Source organism: Mandrillus leucophaeus, unplaced genomic scaffold, assembly GCF_000951045.1.
Source record: "Mandrillus leucophaeus isolate KB7577 unplaced genomic scaffold, Mleu.le_1.0 Scaffold316, whole genome shotgun sequence".
Lineage (NCBI taxonomy): Eukaryota > Metazoa > Chordata > Mammalia > Primates > Cercopithecidae > Mandrillus > Mandrillus leucophaeus.
The window spans coordinates 2,072,485-2,095,776 of record NW_012103321.1 but is presented as its reverse complement, the minus strand read 5'-3'; the positions used below and the strand labels follow the sequence as shown (position 1 = coordinate 2,095,776).

At 34.1% G+C, this 23,292-nt stretch overlaps 1 protein-coding gene across 9 annotated transcripts in view; it reads left to right on the top strand.

The window, feature by feature from the left end:
• The window catches only part of CSNK1G3 (casein kinase 1, gamma 3), a 101,751-nt gene that overhangs the window by 17,544 nt on the left and 60,915 nt on the right, over positions 1–23,292 (top strand). For 8 of the 9 annotated variants that reach the window (XM_011987765.1, XM_011987763.1, XM_011987766.1 and 5 more), the window contains exons 1-2: positions 13,307–13,734; positions 20,970–21,010. In XM_011987765.1, coding sequence (XP_011843155.1) covers positions 13,557–13,734; positions 20,970–21,010 — 219 coding nt within the window. In that variant the 5' untranslated portion in view covers positions 13,307–13,556. Of the gene's footprint in view, positions 1–13,306; positions 13,735–20,969; positions 21,011–23,292 lie in introns of those variants that run through there. The other variant, XM_011987762.1, reaches the window with a different exon arrangement.

Here is a 23,292-nt window from a genome sequence, read left to right as displayed (position 1 = left end):
TATAATTTTAATGTATGCTCTGAATTTTGTAGCTAATTCTATTTCTAATCATATTTTTGTTTTTGCCCGACTACTAGAAAGTGCAAAAAATACATTTGCTTTGAATGGGTAATGAAACTCATGGTATATTATTAGTATTATGTAGTTTTATTTCTAAGATTTTACTTCTCTGCTGATTTCTTTATGTAAATCTTTTCTTCATCCTTTTTGTAGTGCATGTATTACAAACTGCCCTAAATAAATTTTTGTAACAAAGTTGGCTTTTAAATAAAGTGCCGATATTACTTAAGTTTTTAGGATAGATTGCTTCTAAGAATATATTTATAAAGCAATTCAGTGGGAAAATAACAGTATTCTCTTCAGTGGTTCTTAACTTTTTTTTTAAAGATCATATAATCTTTTGATATCAAATCTGTTGAAAACTATGGATTTTCTCTTTAGAAAATTCTCAGGAAGTCTATGGATTTCAGGTTAAGAACTCCACAGCTGTCTCCACTATTATTGATGGAGTCTGTTTTCATTAAAAGTAAGCAAGCAAAACCAAAACTGATTTGTAGAGGCACTTAATACTTTGCACTGTTAATTTTTTTTGAAATATTCTTTTCAAATTTGACAGTGCTTTTTAGCTATCTTTAGGATGCAGGTTACTCATTTGTTGATAGTAGAATTGATAGATTAAATTAATGCCTGTATATAGAAAAGAAATATAAGCAGTAGTCTCTTGCCTCTTATTTCTAGTCTTTGAATTTTTCAGTAGATAGAACCACTTTTAGTTATTTCAGTTTTAAATGCTTCAGGTGGTTACTTTTATGAATTTTAAATAATAAGCATATACTTTTCTCTTTCATACTATGACAAATTTTTGTATTTTAATTCTCCACTAAGAATGAAATTTTAGCTCACATACTCCCACTTTCTCTTGTGTCTTTAAATGTTTGGGTAGTTATTAAGTTTACTTCATCTGTTACTTACCACTGATACTTGAAATAATGTTCTTACAACTCTATCTTACATCTCTATCTTACATCTTGTTCTAGTAAATTTTTAGGTTATCTCTTAACTCCATACTTTGCAGGATGCGGATATTCTTGCCCTGTCCTTCCTTTTACCTTACCTGTTCCCCTTTAACAGCTGAGCTTCTGTCAGTTTCAATTGTAGTATTATTTAACACTGTCAAAGTTGGTTAAATTTATATTTTTATATGACTTTTATCTTGCATTTTTTCTTTTTGCTAAGGTTGAATTTAAAAGCTGAAAATCAGTTATCTATCTTGCAGTATTATGAATCTGCAGTATGTATGTATCAAGTAGTATGATAGAGTTGCTTTGCTTTCCTTTTTAACATTCTGCAGCCCCTTTTGGCCCCAGCTCAGGAAAATTTTCTTTTATGACTTCTTTTTTAAAATTTTCTCTGTCCTCCTTGTTAATTTTTATTATAAGTTGGAAGTTGGAGATATTGGATTGTTTCCATCTTTTTTTCTTTATTTTTTAATGTCTTTATATTTTTGTTTTAAATATTAGGATTATTCCCCCACTTTGTTCTTGTTTATTCCATTTAATGCAGCATTATTTTCTTATTATATTTGTGAGTTAATTGTACTTCTCAAAAGCCCTTAGGGGCTAATTGTTTCAATTTTTGCTGCTGTTTTTAAAGTTCTCTTCTGTTCTTCAAATGATCTGCTTCCCCAAGAGGTATTTTTCTTTTTTATTTTTATTTGTTTTTTTTTTTTTTTTTTTTGGAAAGGCTTGTCTCAAACTCTTTTTTTTTTTTTTTTTTTGGAAAGCGTGTTTTTTGTACTGTTAGCTTTCCTGATGTATCTAGTGGTACTTGATTGTCAGTTTATATTTGTGATTGAGGGACTAGGCCAGTATTTCTGGGTAAATGGTTTAGGTTTCTTTTGCTGTTCTGTTTGCTCTGCTGTTTTTTTTCTTCATAAATTTCTTGGGATCCTGTACACGGATGGGACTTATTGACCAGAAATGTTTAGAGATAGAAAGAACTCATTTATTCATTTACAGTATGAATTAACTGTCCTAGGTGCCAGGCAGTGTGCTAGGTTCAGGGATCATGAAGTTACATATACTAGAGCCCTTGTCATCAAATAACAACAGGCAATTATAAAACTGCATATAATATAAGAATATCCTTAGAAATTTCCAAGTCTAATCCTTCTATTTTATAATTATTAAAATGAGCTTAGACAGATTTAAGTGTCTTGCTCAAAGCTATACAACTAAATAGGAGCTAAATGGGATTCCAGGAGTACTTTTGTTTAATTCTGTGCTCTTTATAATAGTACTTAGTCTAGCAAGCAGCATTAAAGAGGTCTGGAAGCAGCTATCAAGGATCCCAAGACTTGGGAGAATTGGTGTGTTGGAGCAGGATACAAAGCTTGGGACTTAGGTATAAGAGAAGGTTATGTATGCTACCTTATATAATACTCAATCTTAGAAAATCAGAGCTAGAGATTTTTCTTGAGGGCTTGAAGAAATAAGCAGCCATTTTGGAGAAGCCCACATGGCAAACTATAGGCAGCTTCTAGAAACTGTAGGTAACCTCTAGAAACTGAGGGTGGCCTCCATCTGACAGCCAGCAAAAAGCTGGGGGCTCTCAGTTATACACTGCAAGCGTATGAATTCTGCCCACAGTCTGAAGGAGCTTGGAAGAGGATTTTTTCCCCACTTGAACCTCCAGATGAGAAAGTGTCCTAGCCAATACCTTGAATACAGCCTGAGCAGATCACTTAGCTAAGCTGTGCCCAGGCTTTGATCCACAGAGACTGCAAGATAATAAGTTTGTGTTGTTTTAAACCTCTAAGTTTTTAATAAGTTGTAACACAGTAATAGAAAACTAATAAACTTGGTCATGTCCAAGTGTGTTGTGTTGTTCAGCATAGTACCATTATATAATAAACACAATGCTTTCTCATCTAATTTGAGAACAAATAACACTCCATTGTGCATTAAAAGCATGACAGTGAAAGTCCACTTTATTGGTTTTGATATGATCCATATGCATTGGTAATAAAAAAAATAAGTACGATGTAGTGGTAGGTTATGTGTGTTGCACTACTGTCAAGTTATAACTATGCCACTGCTATCATTCTCTGAGCAGCAGTGCGAAGTGATAAGAGCACCACATGTAGTCTCTGTCACAACTATTCAGCTCTGCTCTTGTAGCACAAAAGCATCCATAACATGTAAAAAAGTTAGCATAGATTCCTATACCATTTTATTTATGAAGACTAAACTTGGATTTCTTATCATTATCGCATGTTATAAAATATTATTATTCTTATAATCCCCCCCACAACTATGTAAAAATGTAAAGACTATTCTTAGGTCCAAGGTTCTATAAAAATAGGGAAATAGCTTGCAGGCTGTAGTTTCATGACTCCTGGTATAGACAAACATGGAGGCAATTCTAATACTGCTTGATAGGTGCTATCATAGGGAAAATACTATAACATACTAAGACTCTTACTAAGAAAATATTTTAATTAAAACTCTAATTTGTTAAAAGTATATTTGAAAAGTAAAAAAATACGTTATTACAAGTTTATGAACACTTACCTGAATGTACTAAACTAGATGGAATAAAATAGGAAATGACTTAGTGTCTCCCTAACCACTATTGTCATCTATATATTTTGATTATTTTCGCTTCCCGATTCATGAATGATATCCTAGTCCATTTTCACTGATTTCTTGTTATGTGTCTTTGTAAGAATAGTTCTGTTTTCTCAATGGATTACTTTTCAGATATCAAAATGACCTGTTCAAATTTTGTTGTTCAATTTTAAGCTAACTCATCACTCTGTCTGCCTCTCCCTTCCTCCTAGTTTCAGACTTGGCACTTGACTCTGGATCCTCTATCGAGGAAGGGAAGTAGGTGTTATTTCTTCATTCGTCTTTCTTCCATTCTCCCATTCATTAGCTGCCCCTTGCTCCTCTAGGGTTCATGTAGGGTGAAGGAATAGGAAAGGGAAAAGGCAAAAGTCCTTTATGTGCTTTTAAATGCTTCTATTGTGGAACAGTTTTGGTTCTCCAGAGTCTTCATATGGACCTCTTATGTAAAATGAACCAACCCACCTACACATATTTCTATACATAAGTATTTATATGCATGCACAAGCATTAAAAGCTTTGGAGCATACACATTGAATGAAAAGTAATGATTCTCTCTGACAAGGGCAGGTGGGATGGAGGACAAGGGGTATGGATATCCCAAGGGATATTTTTACTTCATTGTAATATTGGAATTCTTATTACATGTAGCATGCTTTTTTTTGGTATTTGATTAATTGAACATAAATGAAAAGCTTTATATTGAAAATAACATGAAAATTTGCCAAAAGAAAATTACTTCCTTCTAAATTGAAAAAGTACAGAAGGGATTGTTTTAAAAAAAACTTCTTAAAGCTAGATAGGAGGAATTAGTTCTAGTTTTCCGTTCCACTATAGGGTGACTATAGTTAATGGTAATGCGTAGTTTCAAATAGTTAGAAGGAGTATATTGAATGTTCCCAACACAAAGAAATCGTAAATGTTTGAGATGATGCCTATGCTAATTACTTTGATGTGATCACTTTATAGTATGTGTATTGAAACATCACCATGTACCCCATAAATATGTACCATTATATGTCAAAACTTCTAAAATAAAATATTAAGTTCATCATCTATTTAAAAAGTGGCATAAAAAAAGAAATAATGGGCAAAGGACATGAATAGACATTTTTCAAAAGAAAATATACATATGGCCAACGGCATATGAAAAAATATTCAGCATCACAAATCATCAGGGAAATGCAAATTAAAACCACAATGAGGTATCATCTTACTTCAGTTATAATGACTGTTACTAAAAAGACAAAAAAATCACAGATGTTGGTGAGGATGCAGAGAAAAGGGAATTCCTATACACTGTTGGTGGGAATGTAAATTAGTGCAACCTATGTGGAAAACAGTATGGAGACTTCTCAAATAACTGAAAATAGAACTACCACTGGATCCAGCAGTCTCACTACTGGGTATCTACCCAAAGGAAGAGAAATCAACATATCAAAAAGATACTTGCACTCCTACGTTTATGGCAACACTGTTCACAATAGCGAAGATATAGAATGAACCTAAGTGCCCATCAAAGGATGAATGTATAAAGAAAATGTAGTGTGTATATATAATAGAATACTATTCAGCCATAAAAAAGAATGAATCATGTCTTTTGCAGCAACATGGTTAGAACTGGAGGTCATTATCTTAAACAAGCTAGGAGCAGAAAGTCAAATATCACGTGTTCTCACTTATAAGTGGGTACTAAAAATGTTTATACATGGACTTAGAGAGTGGAATGACACACAGTGGAGACTTGGAAGGGTGAGGGGATGGAAGGGAGTGGGATGATGAGAAACTAATTAGTGGGTACAATGTACATGTTTTGGATGATGGTAAAAGCCCTGACCATGTGCAATCTGTGTTTGCAACAAAATTGTACATGTACCCCATAGATTTGTACAAAAACAAAAGCAGTATTTTAATGTAAGTTTTACAGTAATGGTATACTGGGGAAAACATACATGTTGAGATGAAACATGCAATTTTTTGTGTGTGTATGGGAACAGTTTTTAAAAATCATGTTTTGAGATGCAATTTACATACAATGCAGAGATTTTAAATACAGTTTGATGAGTTTTGGCAAATGTATATATCCATGTAATTTCCTTCCAATTAAGATGTAGAACATTTCTTTCCTCCAGAAAGTTTCCTCATGACATTGTACAGTCAAATTTCCCACCACCCTACTTAACCGCTGATAGGGTTTCTATCACCACAGCTTAGTTTTGCTGATTCTAGAGCTAAATATAACTAGAATCATATAATAGGTAATTGTTTATGCCTGACTTCTTTTACTCAGTCTAATATCTGAGAAATTCACCATATTGTTGCATGTATCAGCAGTTTGTTCCTTTTTAATGCTGAGTAGTCATCTATTATATGACTGTACCAATTTGTTGATTCTTCTGTTAATGCACATTTGGATTGTTTCCAGTTTTTGACTATTACTATAAGTGAGGCTGCTGTAAACATTAGTGTACAAGTCTTTTTCTAAACATGCATTTTTATTTCCATGTGTAAACATCTAAGAGTGGCATTGCTAGATCATAGGATAGGTGTATATTTTTACTTTGTCGGAAACTGTCAATCTTTTTTCCAAAGTCATACTATTTTTTACTCCCACCAGCACTTTTTTGAGAGTTCTAGTTCTTCATTCTTACCAACACTTGATATTGTCAGTCTTTTAAATGTTAGCTATTGTAATGGCTGTGAAATGATATTTCATTATGGTTTTAATTTATATTTGCATGACAAGTAATGATTTGAGCACTGCTTCATATGCTTTGTGGCAATTTGTATATATGCTTTGTGAAAAGAGTCTGCTCAAATGATTTCTGTATTTTAAAAAATGGAGTTGTTCAATGAGAACACATGGAGACAGGGAGGGGAATATCACACACAGGTGCCTGTCAGGGAGTGGGGGGCTAGGAGAGGAATAGCATTAGGAGAAATGCCTAATGTAGATGACGGTTTGATGGGTGCAGCAAACCACCATGGCACATGTACCTATGTAACAAACCTGCATGTTCTGCACATGTATCCTAGAACTTAAAGTTTAATAATTTTTTTAAAAAGTTGTTTTTCTTATTCAGTTGCAGCGTATTTATACACACTCATATAAAATAATTTAGCCCATTGTGAAGTGTTTGTATTTGTTTTTTTAAAGCTGTCATTTGATGAGAAATGATTGATTTTGATGACTCTGTAAGATTTTTAATGATTAGTGATTTTAGCATCTTCTAAGAAATTTTTACTTACCTTAACATAGCAGAGATACCTCTCTGTGGTTCTGGTATTTGTATTTAGGTCTATGATCCATTTCAAATTACTATTTTTTAAAAATACATTTTTGTAGAGACAGGGTTTTGCTTTGTTTCTCAGCCTGGCCTGGCCTCAAGCAATCCTGCAGCCTTGGCCTTCCAAAATGCAGGAGTTATAGACATGAGCCACCACGCCTGGTTGTGGGTTGAATTTTGTCAAACATAATCTCTTGTCTGTAGAAATTATCCCATTGGGCTGTAATGCCAGCACTTTGAGAGGCTGAGGCGGGTATATTGCTTGAGCCTAAGGGTTTGAGACCAGCCTGGGCAACATGGCAAAACCTTGTCTGTACAAAAAACAGAAGTAATTAGCTGAGTGTGGTGGTGTGTGCCTGTGGTCTCAACTACTTGGGAAGCTGGAGTAGTAATATCACCAGAGCCTGAGCAAGTCAAAGCTGCAGTGACTGTGATTGTGTCACTGCACTCCAGCACTCAGCCTGGGTGACAGAGCAGGTGAAAAAAAAAAAAAAAAAAGGTCCTTGTGGGTTTCTTTTTTCTGTTAGTTTGATGGTGCGTTGATTTCAAATGTTAAGTCAATCCTGCATTTCTAGTATTAAACCCTGTTTGCTTATTATTTGTTAAACTTTCTACATATTTGGTTATGTTGTGAAGAATTTTTGTATCTATGCTCATGAGAAATGCAGGTTTAATTTTCTTTGCTTGAATTGTTTTTGTCAGGCTTTTGTATTAGGAATGTGCTGATCTCACAAAGTAAATTGATTATTCTTGTGTCCTGAAAGAGCTTTAGAATAGTATTACTTTTTCCTGATATTTGATAAAATTCACCAGTGAAATCATCTTTATGGGAATACTTTTTTTTAATAGATTAAGTTTTAAAAAGAGATATGGAACTTTTGATATTTTGTTTCACCTTGTATCCCTGTATTACATTTTTCAAAGAATTTGTCCATTTCATCGGTATTAAATTTATTGACCTAAAGTTACTCATAGTCCTTTGTCCTTCAGTATTTATAGGATCATTTTGATATCCCTTCTTTCATTGTTCTTATTGGTAATTTGTATATTCTCTTTTGTTCTTGATCATTTTTGCTAAGAGGTAGAAATTTCGTTGACCTTTTTCAAAGAAACAGTTTTTGTCTTTACTTTTTCTACTGTGGTCTATTTTCTGTTTTGTTGATTTTCCTATCGGGATAATTTCTTTGGAAATTATTGACACTTTCTTCTGCTTTATCCAGTTTGCCATTGAGTGTATCTAGTGAAGTTTTTCATTTCAGATATGACAGTTTTTATTCGAGGTTCTCTTTTTTTTTTCCTCTTTGTTTTGGTATTTTTCTGTTTATCAGCTGAGAATTCCTGTTTTTGCTCATTAAGACTATATTTTCCTATAAGTCTATGTTAGTAGTAACTCTACTGAAGTACTTCCTCAACTCTTGTCTGATTTGCTCTTTTCTTTAGCTGTTTTAAGAAGGAAGTCCAGATAACCAATTAAAAACTTCTTTTCTAATATAGGCATTTAAAGCTTCTAGTTTTCTGCTAAGTATTAGAATTACAAATTAGATTTTTTTCTAATTTCTGTTGTGATTTTTTATCAACTCATGAATTTAAATGTGCGTTTAATTTTCAAATTTTGGGACTTTTGTAGCTGCTATACAGCTATTGATTTCTAATTTAATTATTATTATTTTTTATTTTTTTGAGATGGTATCTCGCTCTGTTGCCCAGGCTGGAGTGCAGTGACAGGATCTTTGCTCACTGCAACCTCCACCTCCCAGGTTCAAGTGATTTTCCTGCCTTAGCCTCCCGAGCAGCTGGGACTACAAGCATGCGCCACCAAGTCTGGCTAATTTTTGTATTTTTTGTAGAGATGGGGTTTAACCATGTTGGCCAGACTGGTCTTGAACTCTTGACCTCAAGTGATATACCCACCTTGGCCTCCCAAAGTGCTGGGATTATAGGCATGAGCCACCAAGTCTGGTGATTTCTAATTTAATTCTATTTTGACCAAATATACTCTAATATTTTAGTTACTTGAGATTTAAATTATAGCACAGCGTATGATTTTTCTTGGTGAGCATCGAAAGGGAATTTTATTTTGCGGTATTTTATGAATGTTAGTTAGCTCAAGGTAGTTGATGGTATTATCTAGATCTACCATATACATACTGATCTTTTGTCTTATACCTTGTTGATTATTGAAAGCATGCTATTAAAATTTTTTTAACAATGATTGCCTTTTTTCTTTTTAGTTTTGTTTTGCCTCATTTTGCTCATATATATTTATGGTTTTTATGTCTTTCTGTTGAATTGATATTTTTATCATTATGAAATGCACCTCTGTAAATTTGGAGATAATCCTTTGTTTTGCTGTCCAGTTTGTATGATAATATTATAGCCTCACAAGCTTCGTATATGTGCTATTTATACAGTATATCTTTTTCTATTATTTAATTTTCAGTCTATCTTATATTTGTATTTGTTTATTTATTTTGAGACAGGATCTCACTCTGCTGCCCAGGCTGGAGTGCAGTGGCTCAATCTCAGCTTTCTACAACCTCTGCCTCACAACTTCAAGCCGTTCTCCCACCTCAGCCCCCCAAGTAGCTGGGACTACAGGTGTGCACCACCACTCCTGGCTTTTTATTTTTGTGTTTTTAGTAGAGACAGGCTCTCACCATGTTGCCCAGGCTGGTCTTGAACTCCTGAGCTCAAGAGAATCATCTACCTCTGCCTCCCAAAGTGCTGGGATTACAGTTGTGAGCCACTGCTTGTCTTTGTATTTAAAATAGTTTCTTGTAAACAGTTTGTAGTTGAGTCTTGCTTTTTTATATAGTCTGACAATTTTTGCCTTTTTGGGGGAAAATCTGGTCTATTTCATTTTATGTATGTTTTAAAGTCCACTGTCTTGCTATTTGTTTTATTTTATCTCGTATGTCTTTTGTTTCTCTTCTGTTGTTTCAACCAAGTAGTGTTTAATCTTCCATTTTATTTCTTGTCCTGGTGTTTTAGCTATTCCTATTGTAACTAATTTTTTATTGTTTGAAGTAGGTATTAAAATGTGCGTTTTAACTTATCATTGGCTACCTGAAATTAATATGGAACCACATAATTCTTCACAAATATAATATTTTCCCCATCTGTTTTATTTTTAATTTATATATTTAACAAATAAAAGTTATATATATTTATTGTGTAGAACATGGTATTTTGAAATAAGTATACATTGTGGAATAGCTAAATAGAGCTAATTAACATATACATTACCTCACATTTTTTTTGTGTGTGGTGAGAAGACTTAAAATCTTATCTCAATAATTTTCAAGAAGGAATCTTAAAACAGTGTAATTCTATTTACAACTCCCCCTCATTGCCATTTATGTTGTCATATATTTTACTTTTACCTGTTGTATATGATACTAAGAAATTGTGTATGCTTTAAATAGTAATTTATCTTTAAAGGAAAAGAATAACCATGCATTTCCTAGTTTCAGTGCTCTTGATTTCTTCTTAAAGTTTCAAATTTCTGTCTGGTATTATGTGATTTACTTCAGCTTAAAGGACTATTTTAAAAGCATTTCTGTTGTGCAGGTCTGCTGGCAACTAATTCTCAGCTTCCCTTCATCTAAAAATGGCTTTTTTTCCTCCTTGTTTTAAAGAATAATATTACTGGATGTAGAATTCTGAATTCATCAACACCTGTGGCAAAAAGAGGGGAAAAATAATTCTAGGTTGAAAGTTTTTATTTCCCCTTTCATTGCTTTGAAAATATCCTTCCATTTTCTTTTGGGCCTCCGTTGTTTTTGATAAGAAGTTAGTTCCCCTGTATGTCACGTGTATTTTTTTCTCTCTTGGCTTTCAAGATTTTTTAAATTTTTGGATTTTAGCAGCTTGACTGTGGTATGCCTAGATTTAGTATTTTTGTTTGTTTGTTTTACCAAATTTGGGGAGTTTTTAGCTGTTTATTTGATTTCTTCTTTTTCTCCAGTTAAATAGGATTCTAACAGCTATTTATTAGTGTTAAGTCGTGTCTTCTAATTCAAACATCAGGGTCATCTTGGGGTCTGTCTCCTTTGACAACTTTGTTTCTTGGTCATGGGTTACATTTGATGCTGCTTTACATGTTTGGTAATTTTTAGTTGTGTCGTGGACATTGGAAATTCAGTATTGTTGAGAGTCTGGCTTTTTGTCTTTTTGAGACTTGAGTTTTGTTCTGGAATGCAGTTAATGTGCTCAGAGCTACTCTGAATCCTATCTAGGTTTATTTTTAGACTTTAGTTGGGACAGTCTAGAGTAGGCCTTATGTTGGGTATGGTCCTTACTTTTAAGAGTTTTTATGGCGTCTGAGCTGAATGCCTCAGTTCAGCTGGGATATTAGTGAGTTTCTTCTACTATGACTGAGTAGGAACTTTAAGGTCTCTCAGTTCTGTGCAGCTTCCAGTGTCTCCATTCTTCATTTAACACTGTAGTAACTATTTTCTGCTACGTTTTTTAAGACTATTCCCTTGCACACATGTAGCATAGCCTTCTGCCCTGCCGCCACCTTACCTCACCACACCACTGCAAAACTTCATTTTTGATACTGTGTACTGCGAATTTCATTTACTTCAACAGCTGCAAATTCTGATCTGTGATCACTGGTGTGTTGCCTGAGCCTCACCTCCTTGTGCTGTGGTCAGGAAATTGCTCCTAGCCAGAGAGCTTGGATGAAGGTGAGACTCACCTTTTGTGTTTTTTTCTCAGGGATCACAGTCTGTACTGCCTATTATTTGATGCTTAAAAACAGGTGCTTCATATGTTTTGTCCAGCTTTGTACTTGTTTACAACAAGCAGAGATGTTCAGTATAGTTACTCTGTCATGGCTGGAAGCAGAGTGAACAGGAGCTCACAGTTTCATCTGCAAATAAGAGTATGGCAAATAAAACAAGAAACTTCATAAATAGACTGGGTGTTAGGACTGATTGTGGAATCCTAATTAGGGAAAAGGAGTCAGGCTGGTGGGAGCAGGGGAGCGTAAAAAGAAAAAGCAGATAAGCTGTAAGTCCGCCTTTCTTCATAGTCCAGGACACGTAGCCCTCCTGCCCAAAAAACTCACCGTCTTCCTGTGCCCAACTTAACACCAGATCTTCTGCTGATAGAAAAATGCAGGTTAGCTCACTGCAACCTTGGCATTATCAGTGCTGCACATAGCCCTCTCCAGCACAAGAACGATCCTATAAAATCCCCACCAAGCCTTGGTGTCTTTTCAGTCAGCTCCTCTCTCGCTAATCTGCCCATTGCTTTCTTGCAAAGTGTTTTCCTACTTTTTCTAATAAGTCTGCCTTTCTTTACCAACTGTCTTGGTAAATTCCCTTATTGCCTACACCACAGGCCCCAGTTAGTCACTACTTGTAACAGTAATTGCATATTTGGGGAGTTGCTGAAAATTACCAGAAAATACTATTTGTTTCAACACTTATTGTGGTTGCATTATATAATTAGAAAATTTCTGTAATAGGAATACGTATTTGATATCAATCCTTGTTTCTTCATTAGTGACTGTATTTTGAAGTTACAGCTTCTTTAACAGCAAAGAATGAGAACCCACTCAAATTGTTCAAACAAAAGTAGGGAAATCCTATAAGGGTGCAGAATTACCGCAGAATTGAGGTACATTTGATCACTGCAATTTCCAGAGAATATGAATGGGGCAGACTCTTCCAAAAGCCTTGAAAAATATTTTGAGCTTTAATGTTGTTATCTGTGTGTTAGAAATTTAATACCTAATTTCTGCATCTGATAAGGTTGATGCCTGTCAACATTTCATAGTCTTGCAAAGTTACATTTATGTTTTTAAGGCCCAGGTTAAATGTTATATAAGAATTAATTGTTTTCCTTGAGGGATAGGAAGAATGTTCTTGATGTTGTCAGTTCTGTGCTCCAATCCCATGTGTAATTATAGGGTAATATTTGAATAAATGAAAATCATATGAGAATATATATTTAAAAAAGACTGAAAATTATTAAGTAGATGAACATGGGAATATATATTTTTATTAAGGTGTTTTATTTTTATAATTCATTCTCTTTCTGCTTCTAAATTGAAAATCTTATATTGACTTACTGGAATTTTTTGAGTACTTTTTGTCTAACTGAGGTAATTTTAAGTTGGGAGGTTTATATTAGTGAATGTATGTTGATTTATGAAACAATATAAGTTTGTTCTTTAATTTTTAAGAAGTAATTGAATCCCTGATATCTTTGTTTCGTATCTTTGGTGTTAAGGAATATAAATAAAAAAGTGTACTGTGGTTTGATTTCAATGGGCATCAATAGATAGCAGTAATTCTTGCCTAAACTTTTGTTATGTTATCTAATTTCCCAGACATGTATTTTAAAATTCTTAGTTGACTAATTTCATTTTCTTAATATTCTAGCTCTCTATCAATATCAGCTCACATCATTGAAAAGATAATTTTGAAGACATGTTTTGCTGAAAAGACAACTGAGAAAAATTTTACGAATGGGATGAGCATGCTGCAGTTAATTGACTACCTACTGCAATTTGAATGTTAACATTACCCATCTGGTACAGTTACCTAGTGATGTACCTATTTTCACAATACCCTATTTCAGTGTGCTTGTCTTGATTAAAGAATTCAAAGTGGAGTACCGCAAACTTGATATGGAAAATAAAAAGAAAGACAAGGACAAATCAGATGATAGAATGGCACGACCTAGTGGTCGATCAGGACACAACACTCGAGGAACTGGGTCTTCATCGTCTGGAGTTTTAATGGTTGGACCTAACTTTAGAGTTGGAAAAAAAATTGGATGTGGCAATTTTGGAGAATTACGATTAGGTAAGACTATTTTTTTTTATTCCATTATGTTATGAACATTTTAAAAATTGGAAGATACTTTCCAATGAAAATGATTTAGTTATTTAATTGTTTAGTTGTTTAATGGTTGTGGTAATTTTAAAGAATACGTATGTTGGAAATTTCTTTTGTACTTGTATTTTCATGTGTAAGAAATTCCCTAGTACAGGAATGTCTACTTTAACCAACCGGAGATTGACCATCCAGATTATGAGAAAACAATTAAATTAAAATAGCCCAGTAGGCTGAAATAGCTGCCAGTAAAGCCTTTGCAGTGTTCTTTAGGAATGATCTGTAGGCTACTTTTTCAGATTCAAAAATGATTAGTAACTGATAACTTTTGGGACATAGGGATGGCTTAAAGTCAAGTTAATATACTGAAACTGCATAGAATTAATGAAATTTACATCACTGTAATTTAATTTTTTCTTTTCTACCCTTCCTTCTGCCCCAAGTATGTCTGGGGTGGAGCTCAGGAGTCTATATTCTTAACAAGGGGCTCAGAGTATTGATTCAGGTTATTATAATTAGGCAAGTTTGGGAAACCCTGGACTAATTAAGCTTCCTAACTCCATATTCAAGGCAACTGGAACTCAGTGAGGGAAAGTTAATTGTCAGATGTTCACAACAATTGAATAACAAGCTCAGGATCAAAATCTAGGTGTTTTAACTTCTAATACAGTAGTGATGTAGCTTTTCCATTGCAGAAAACTAAGAAGGAGGGTGGTATGGTTGTATAGAAGTCAGTATTTAGGTACCCTGAGGGCTCTGGTCAGTGGACCACCAGTAGTGAACTTTAGATGTAAAAAGAAAATTTGACTTCACAGTTTCTTTTCGATTCAGTCCTGCTGCTAGAAATAAATCCAATTTTATGTTTACCTATTCAACTACTTCTCCTTTTCGTCTTGTAAAGTACCCTAATTTGTAGTGACTCCTTCATCTTACTAGTTTTGTGTAGTTGATACACGTTAAATATTTGAATGAAGCAAGCCAATAAAAGGCAGTAATATAGTTTATACATAGTTGTTACATGATGTGGCTGGCAGGCTCACATTTAGTAGGGACTCAAATATTTGAAAGGGTGAATGTTTTATGTTTTATTATTTGAAGGATATTGAATTAGATACTTTGAAATTCTTAAATTGTTTCAGACTTTGGAGTTAGAGAAAACATTATTTATGTGTTTATAATCTGTTGTTATTGTATATAATTCTCAGCAACATCCATCCAGTACTTATTACATATTTATCATGTACCAGGCATGATTAGTCATTGATAATATGCTGGAAAAATATAAAAATAGTGCCTTATGGAACAGATAAGTCATTTAACCACTCAGGGCCTCACATTTTTTTTATATCAGGATTATTTCCACTTCCTAGGTTATTGTTATAGGATTAAATTTAGATGATAATGTAAAAAGACCAACACTATACTTGCATATACTTTGGCCATTTTTATTCAGAATCTGATTCATATAATTTATTTCACAATAACTACACATACACAGATATATATGTATTTGTGTGAATACACACATATATACACACACACAGCACATGTATATAGGGGGGTGTGTGTGTGTGTGTATTCACACAAAGCTAGTTGACCATTTTAACAAGGGCAGTATGAGAAGTATGAGAAACTATATGTACCATATACTGAGGCTATATATGTCATGTACTGAAAAAGAAGTAAAACACCCCTTTCTTTTGTAGTCTGTGAATAGGCAGGAATAGGAGTATGATGGCTTCTTATTACATCTATCTGTCTATTCTATCTATCTGATTTATGTATGGGTCTTTGATATGTGTGTGTGTGTGTATATATATATCTGTATATTTATGTAAATTTATTTAAATGTATTATCTCTATATCTCTGTGTTTTATGTATACTTATAATATGTACGTGTAGAGCTAGTTTAATCATTTATTCTTCCTTTTTCATAGACTTCTAAAAGGGTATTTTATTGCTTTTTCAAAAAGCCTCAGATGGTTTCTTTGTTAAGAAAACGTTATTACAAGCATTAGTCTTTCTATACCTGGATAAACACTAATGTTAAAAGCTGGTTTATATTCTTAAAGTACTTTCTTTAAAACCTCATTAATAGATACATCTTTAACATTTGATTACTGGTACTAAAATTTTATATGGTTAGTATTGGGTAAGGTATACTATAGGTAAGTGATTTTCAAAAAGGTGCTGTTGGTATTTGGGCCTGGGCAGTTGTTTTTTGGGGTAGAAGACTGTCCCAGACATTGCAGGGCATTTAAAAGTTGAGACCTGTGGTGCTTGGCATGGTGGCTCACATCTATCATCCCAGAACTTTGGGAGACCAAGGCAGGAGGGTGGCTTGAGGCCAGGAGTTCAAGACCAGCCTCTGCAACATAGCGAGAGTCTATCTCTACAGAAAATAAAAAATTAGCCAGGTATGATGGTTTATGCCTATAGTCCTAGCTATTCAGGAGTCTGAGGCAGAAAGATCACTTGAGCTGAGGAGTTTAAGGTTGCAGTGAGCTATGATTGTGCCACTGCATTCTAGCCTGGGTGACAGAGTGAGACTCTGTTTCAAAAAAAAAAAAAAAAGTCCATGAGATTAAAAAAAATAAGTAAACATTTAAAATAATAATTTTAAATTATATTTATTTGCTTTTAAATTTAAATATGTGTTTATCATTTTTATCTGGATTCTGTTTTTATTTTAAAATGAACAGTCAAGTGTGGTGGGGCATATCTGTAGTTCCAGTTACTGGAGTGGAGTGGCTGAGCTAGGAGGATCACTTGATTCTAGGAGGTTGAGTCTAGCATGGACAATATAGTGAGATCCTGTCTCTAAAAAAAAATAAAAATAAGGATGGTGATTTGGTGTGCAGATGCTCTTTAACTTAAGATGGGTTTACATCCTGATAAACCCATCTTAAGTTGAAATATCATAAGTTGAAAACGGGCGTTTTATAGACATAATGACATTGGAAACCCCAAAACACAATATCCAGAAAATGCTGGCCACGCAGTACGGTGTAGAATATTGGTTGTTTACCCTCGTGGTTGTGTGGCTGACTGAGAGCGGCAGCTCACTGCCTCTGCCCAGCATAGTGAGATAGTACCCTGCTTCATATTGCTAGTTCAGGAAAAGATCAAAATTCAAAGTATGGTTTCTATTGAATACGTGTTGTTTTTACATCATTATATAAAGTTGAAATATCTCAAATTGAACCATCATAGTTGAGAACCATCTGTGTTTGTAGTTGTCTTTTATGTATTGGTAGTAAGGTTTGCATTCTGCATTGGTAGATGTATCTAGTTCAGGCAGTCAAACTCCTAGGAATGTTTTTGACAGGCACTGAATAAGACCAAACATAGCTAGCTAAAATATAGGGTCGTATTATATATGTATTTTTATTTTTCTGTATATTATGATGTTTTGACGTCTTAAAAAACCTTTCTGGCTGGGAAGAGATTGCCCCTCCAGAGGTTAGCCAATTCTTAGAAGTAGCCAAAAACTGAGCTGGGAGCATGCCTATGATATGCACACTAACCAATCCCCACCCCTTTTCTATCTGGCCCATACACCTAGGAGGCAATATCCTCTACCTTATCATCCCCAGGGCCAGGTACCTGGAAGCTAGAGACCCATTCTTATAGCCCAGAAGTCACTGGAATTATTCAAACTAAGTAATCCTTAACTATTTACCCTGCCCTGCCTTGCCTTTCCCTGGGAAACCCCAGTAAATGCTTTGGCCTAGGCATTTCCCTTGCTCGTTTTTCTGCCACCTAACCAAAACCTAGCGTTTCCCCTGTGATCCTGTGTGGCATGTGATGTGACTTCCTGTCCAGAATTTGTAAGTATAATAACCTTTGTTTTCATGAGGGACTTCCCTTTGTACTCTGTGGCCACATCTGTCTATCATGTAAAAGAGCACAGAAGAGAATATTATGTATTGCTTTATGAATAACCATGTCTGAAATAAGACATTGTAACTTTTGACATAATTAGGTATGCCACAGGAGCTTCCATAACATCTCTTATTTTTGTTTTTTCTTTTCTTATTCCTACATAGCTAGTAACTCCTTATTTTATTGTTTATATTTGATAATTGCTTTGTTGAAAATTCTGCAGGCCTTACAATATATTATCAAATGAATATATAGATTTGAATGGGTTCATCATTTTCATGTTTATTGATTTTTCTGCTGTTTCTAACCGAAGCTACCATAAAACTTACCTGAAAAATATAATAACTAAGGAATAGACTGTAAGACAGTAACAAAAAAATTCAGTATATAGTGGTTCCAAGCAAATGGTTTATTTTCATTTCACACCACACAGACCAGAGGGAGAAACCCCAAGGCTGTCAGGGTACCTCTGCATCCTTAATATGTGACTTCAGTCTCTGTGCACAAATTGCTTTAGCTGTTTCCATCTCCCAGCCAGCAAGAATACAGAAAAAAAGGGGCAGGAGCGTATACATTCCTTTCTGGAAGTGAGGAGGAACATACTTAATGTCCATTGATATTTAGAACTTAAGTCACATGGCCACACTAAGCTGAAAGAGAGGCGGGCAGTGTAGTCTTTAGCTGGGCAGCCATTTTCAAGCTTGGGCATTCTGTAGGGGGAGAATGGCTATTGGTGGGTAAATAGTTGTTTCTGCTGTAAACATATATAGTTTTTGAAGAAAATAGTTTTTGATAATTACCACCCCAAAGCCACAAAATTGGTAAAACTATATTTTCAAGTTTAATATGGCACAATGCTTTACTGGAAATGTCTTTTAAAATTGGATTAAAACATCACTTAACTGGCACCAGTTTACTTGGATTTTTCTTTTGATGGGATTCTCACTACATGCACATTCCTTCCCTTTTATTCACACCTTACTCACACTATCCATAAACACATACTTTGCATCATTTGTTTGTTTACATGTATAACAAATACTGGTTAAAAGTGAGGCTGTGGCTATGCTAGGTGACAAAAATGCACTTGTGTTATTGTTCAGTCTTTGTTCATCATTGTGACTTCAAGTTTCAGCAAAATCTCTAGTATTCAAAAAAAGATGATCCTTTTAGGATTTAGTGCTTTCTGCTGTGACCTCAAAGGTAGACATTGGAGTACAAAAATAGTACTTTTAGAGGCATTTGGTATATTTTGATTCTTTGAGATCTGTAGTTAACCTAACTTCTTGTCCTGTGAAGTTTTTTCCTTGTGTACTTATGAATAAACATCATATACAAAATAGTTATGAAAAGATGATAATATGTTTGGGAAATACAAATTCTGTCTTGGAACTCAAAACCAGAATTGTCTTTTGTTAATGTTCTTTAACATTAAGTTCTTCATGGTGAATATCATTAAATTATTTACTGCCAAGTTTAATAGAGTAAACCTAACTTTTCATACATAATGCATTTTTGAAAATATATGTGAAGGTATATCTAAATGTTGAACTAATTGACTAAAAATATGAAAATATTCTGTAATTTTTGAAAATATGTATATAAGTTCAATGAGTATATGAAAAGAGCTTAAAGTTGACCACTTTTGGAACTTCTGTTGAGTTCCATCCTTTTTGCCAACTGTATTGAGTTTATGACACCTATGTTACTTAGTGTTAATATGAATACTTCTTTTTGTCCTTTATTTTCACTCAATTTTGTACAATAAGGACAAAATTCAGAAAAGTATTATAATATTTGTATAAATAAACACTACTGTACAAAGGTGGCAACACAACTAAAGCTAAAATTTTGCCTAGAAGTTTTACTACTGTTCATCAGCTGCTGTATGGAAGGAGGTTCAGGCTATTATGCTGGAAAATCACATGTGTCAAAGTTGTTGATTGCTACTTCTGTGTTCAGTAGCCAATGTGACCAGGGCCAGTTACTCTCACTGTTAAAAAAAAACAAACCAAAAAACTGTTATTGTTCTGTTTTCCTCACTATGAAAGTAATATATGCTAATTGAAAAAATACTGGAAATTCAGAAATTATGTGCTGTTTTTTAATTCTTTTTAATGTTCTTACACATTAATCAAATTATTTTCATATACTTAGTGCTTCCAGAATTCTCCTTAGTACTCTACTTTGACTACAGATGCTGACCAGTTGGAATTTTCTAGATTATTTTTGATTTGCCAGTGCTAAAGATTACTGTAATTCATTTGAATTCTTTACATGTTAGTGATATTAAATCTCTAGTGTTATTAAATATTTTAAATATTTTATGTAATCAAATTTGTATAAAACATTATGATCCTAATTTTTATTTTTAAATTTTTTTGATGGAGTCTCGCTCTGTTGCCCAGGCTGGAGTGCAGTGGTGCGATCTTGGCTCGCTGCAACCTCCGCCTCCTGGGTTCAAGCAATTCTCCTGCCTCAACCTCTTGAGTAGCTGGGATTACAGGTGTGCGCCACCATGCCTAGCTAATTTTTGTATTTTTAGTAGAGACAGGATTTCACCATGTTGGTCAGTCTGGTCTTGAACTCCTGACTTCGTGATCCGCCTGCCTCGGCCTCCCAACGTGTTGGGATTACAGATGTGAGCCACTGCGCCAGCCATGATCTTCTTATGCTCAGAAAATCCTTAATGTATGGATGTGATAAATATTCTTGTTTTTAGCTTGTATTTAACTCTTAAGATATTTGGAATTAATTTGGTTGTAAGGTGAGGCGCCAGTAACTATTTTTCTTCTCAAAGTGGTTAGTTTATCACAGCCAATTATCGAATGTTTTAAAATTTTATTTCAGATATTTTAAGTTTATTTAATATATTTACTGGATTAAATATGAGTCCTAGTAAGATTACATCTTATAATAACGATGGATTTAAAATGAAATGGTGGTTGGGAGAGGAATTTGGTATTCTTATATAGGAGTTCTGGTTTTGAAATTTTTTAAGCATGCATTTGACTATTGATTACTTTTAAATTGTATACAATATTCCAACAAAGTCAGAATTTTTACATTTTTATAAGTGGGCTATTAGTATCTGTAGTGTTTGTATCACTTTCTAGTCTGAATCTAGGTGAAATACTAAATACATCACTGAGTTGATAATAAGTTTAAATATTTCCTTGTTAAGTTTTTTTGCCAAGTAGAACCAAAAACCTATGCTTTAATTAAATGTATTATGTGTTTTTTTTTCAGAGTACAGTTTTATATAATGTATCTTTAAAATCAGTTACTTGCAGAATCTGATTTTTTTTTCTTTTTCAAGGGAAAAATTTATACACAAATGAATATGTGGCAATTAAGTTGGTAAGTTCCTGTTTCTTAATTTTTCTTAATTATTTCTTTGTTACTTTTTAAGTGATTAACTTACATATTTTAATTACTTTTTGTTTGCATGTCATTTGTAATTTGGATGTTTATTTGACAGTTATATGCATAGCTAATCTTTTGTTGTTAAGCTCCTAACATCATCCTGCTCTTAAAGTATATGGTAATGTGTAGGACATTTTTGTTTGTCTGTGCCACAAAAACTCAATCCCTTTACTTTGGCAGCATTATAGAACTGAATTTCTGGATCATGGCCCTATTTTTAATTTAGGGAAGGATTTTTAATTAGATAAAAATTAAGATTTTGCCTTCTGATTCAAACATTTTGATAAAACAGAAGTGTTCTTAGTATTCAGGATTATATTCTCTGACAACATACTTCCAGGTAGCTTCTGAAGTTTCTTTTTAAATTCTTACTTCATATATATGGCAAAGCTGGATATTGCTTGACTTTCAGGGATCCAGAAATGCTTGATGTGGTAGGTGATAGATAACAGGGAAAGCAAACTCCCGTGAAATTATTCTGAAGTCTTCAATATGCCCAGTATGACAGCTGCAAAGCAGAGAGAGATCTCTTTTGGAAAAATTGGGATCTAGGAATTATTTTTATACAACATACTTTTTCTGGTACAACTTTTCTGTCTGGTTTGCCAGCCAGATTTCCCTGAAGTTTAGCATGGCTTGGTTTTCTCTGCCTTTCTCAACCTTGTCTGTCAATATAACCTCTGTTATTAGGGTAATGTGAAATGAATATATAAAAGAGAGACTATTAGGAGAAGAGGCAAATGGGAGGAAATAGAAAAACTCTAATATTTAATATTAAGTATCTTTTGAGTATAGATCAAGTTTTAGTGTAACAAATGTTTATTTTCACTCAAAATAAAGATGTACAGTAGGGTTGCAGTGCCATGAAGAGAGACTGGTTGGCTGACATGTGGCTTTAGACTGGGTTTTAGCTAGATGAGTCCATCTTGGTAGTAAGATCTGGTCCTTGGCTTATGAAACAAAACCTGATAAGGTTATCTCACCAGTTGTCAGCGTTTCTTAGAGGTGGATTCACAGTAATTAATTCACACTATCAAGCTCTCAGATTCAGGAAAGAGTGAATTTCTAACTAATAATGAGGTATTTTACAGGTCTAGAAAGCCCAAATTTCTTTCTATAGGCCGATGTACATAGAAAGCCAAGTTAAAATTACAGGATCCCCTTATGAGCATAAAATCAGAACAAGAGGTTGGTGAATATTAATCACAGTGGGGAGGCCTACTGTGGGATCCGCTTGCCTCGGCCTCCCAAAGTGCTGGGATTACAGGCTTGAGCCACTGTGCCCAGCCTGGACATTGTTTGAACAGGCATTGCCGACTTTCATTTCTTTGAAATTCTTCCTTTTCTCATGTTTTAGGCCAGTGGTCCTGAACCTACAACAATTCTTGTGGTGTGCAAGGATAAAAGTGTGGCAGTGTTTACAGTCTGTGCTATTGATGCAACAGCCTGTAGAGAGCAACTCTACTCACGGGAGCGTGTTTTGTTTGTGAATGATATTTATCTGATATGTTAAGGCAGATAAACCGTCGTGTCAAAGCGGAAACCCCTGCTCTAGACTGACTTTTCGTTGTCTGTTACATTCATTAAGTGGTGATCCTTAGGTCCTATTATTTATAGATTTGGAACTTGTTCAGACCATTGATGCCTTACTAAACATTTATTATGTCATCTTTCAGCCTTCTTATATACATACCCATATATCACTTTTTAAAGTTTATTTTTGTGCTGTATCTCTGTCCTCTTAATTACTTTTCTCCCCTTTTTTAGAGAGAAAAAGCACAATGATCAGCTTTAAATGATCGTTTAAAGCACAATGATCAGCATTACATGTAATAATTATGGTTATTCATTGTTCTTTGGGGGAACTAGGAATGGTTTTGGATCTATGTTTCTAGTATTTTGAGGTTGTAGTGTGGTATCTAGTCATGTTCACCTCAAGTTCATCCAAAATATTGGAAGGACAGAAAACTTCTCACATATACCATTAAACGATAGTTTGTTACTTAGTTCATGATTTCCTTATATGTTTTTTCATTTGTATCTGTTATATCTATTTGTGCCAGATAACGTGATTTTGTTTAGACCTGCCATAAAAGTAATCACTTGAAAATCTTATGTCTGTATACCTCAGTGCTATCTGGCTTTTATACTTTGCTTGGTACAAATAAAGGCATAATTTGATAACCTGAGTTCGGAGAGCAGATTTCTGTGACTGC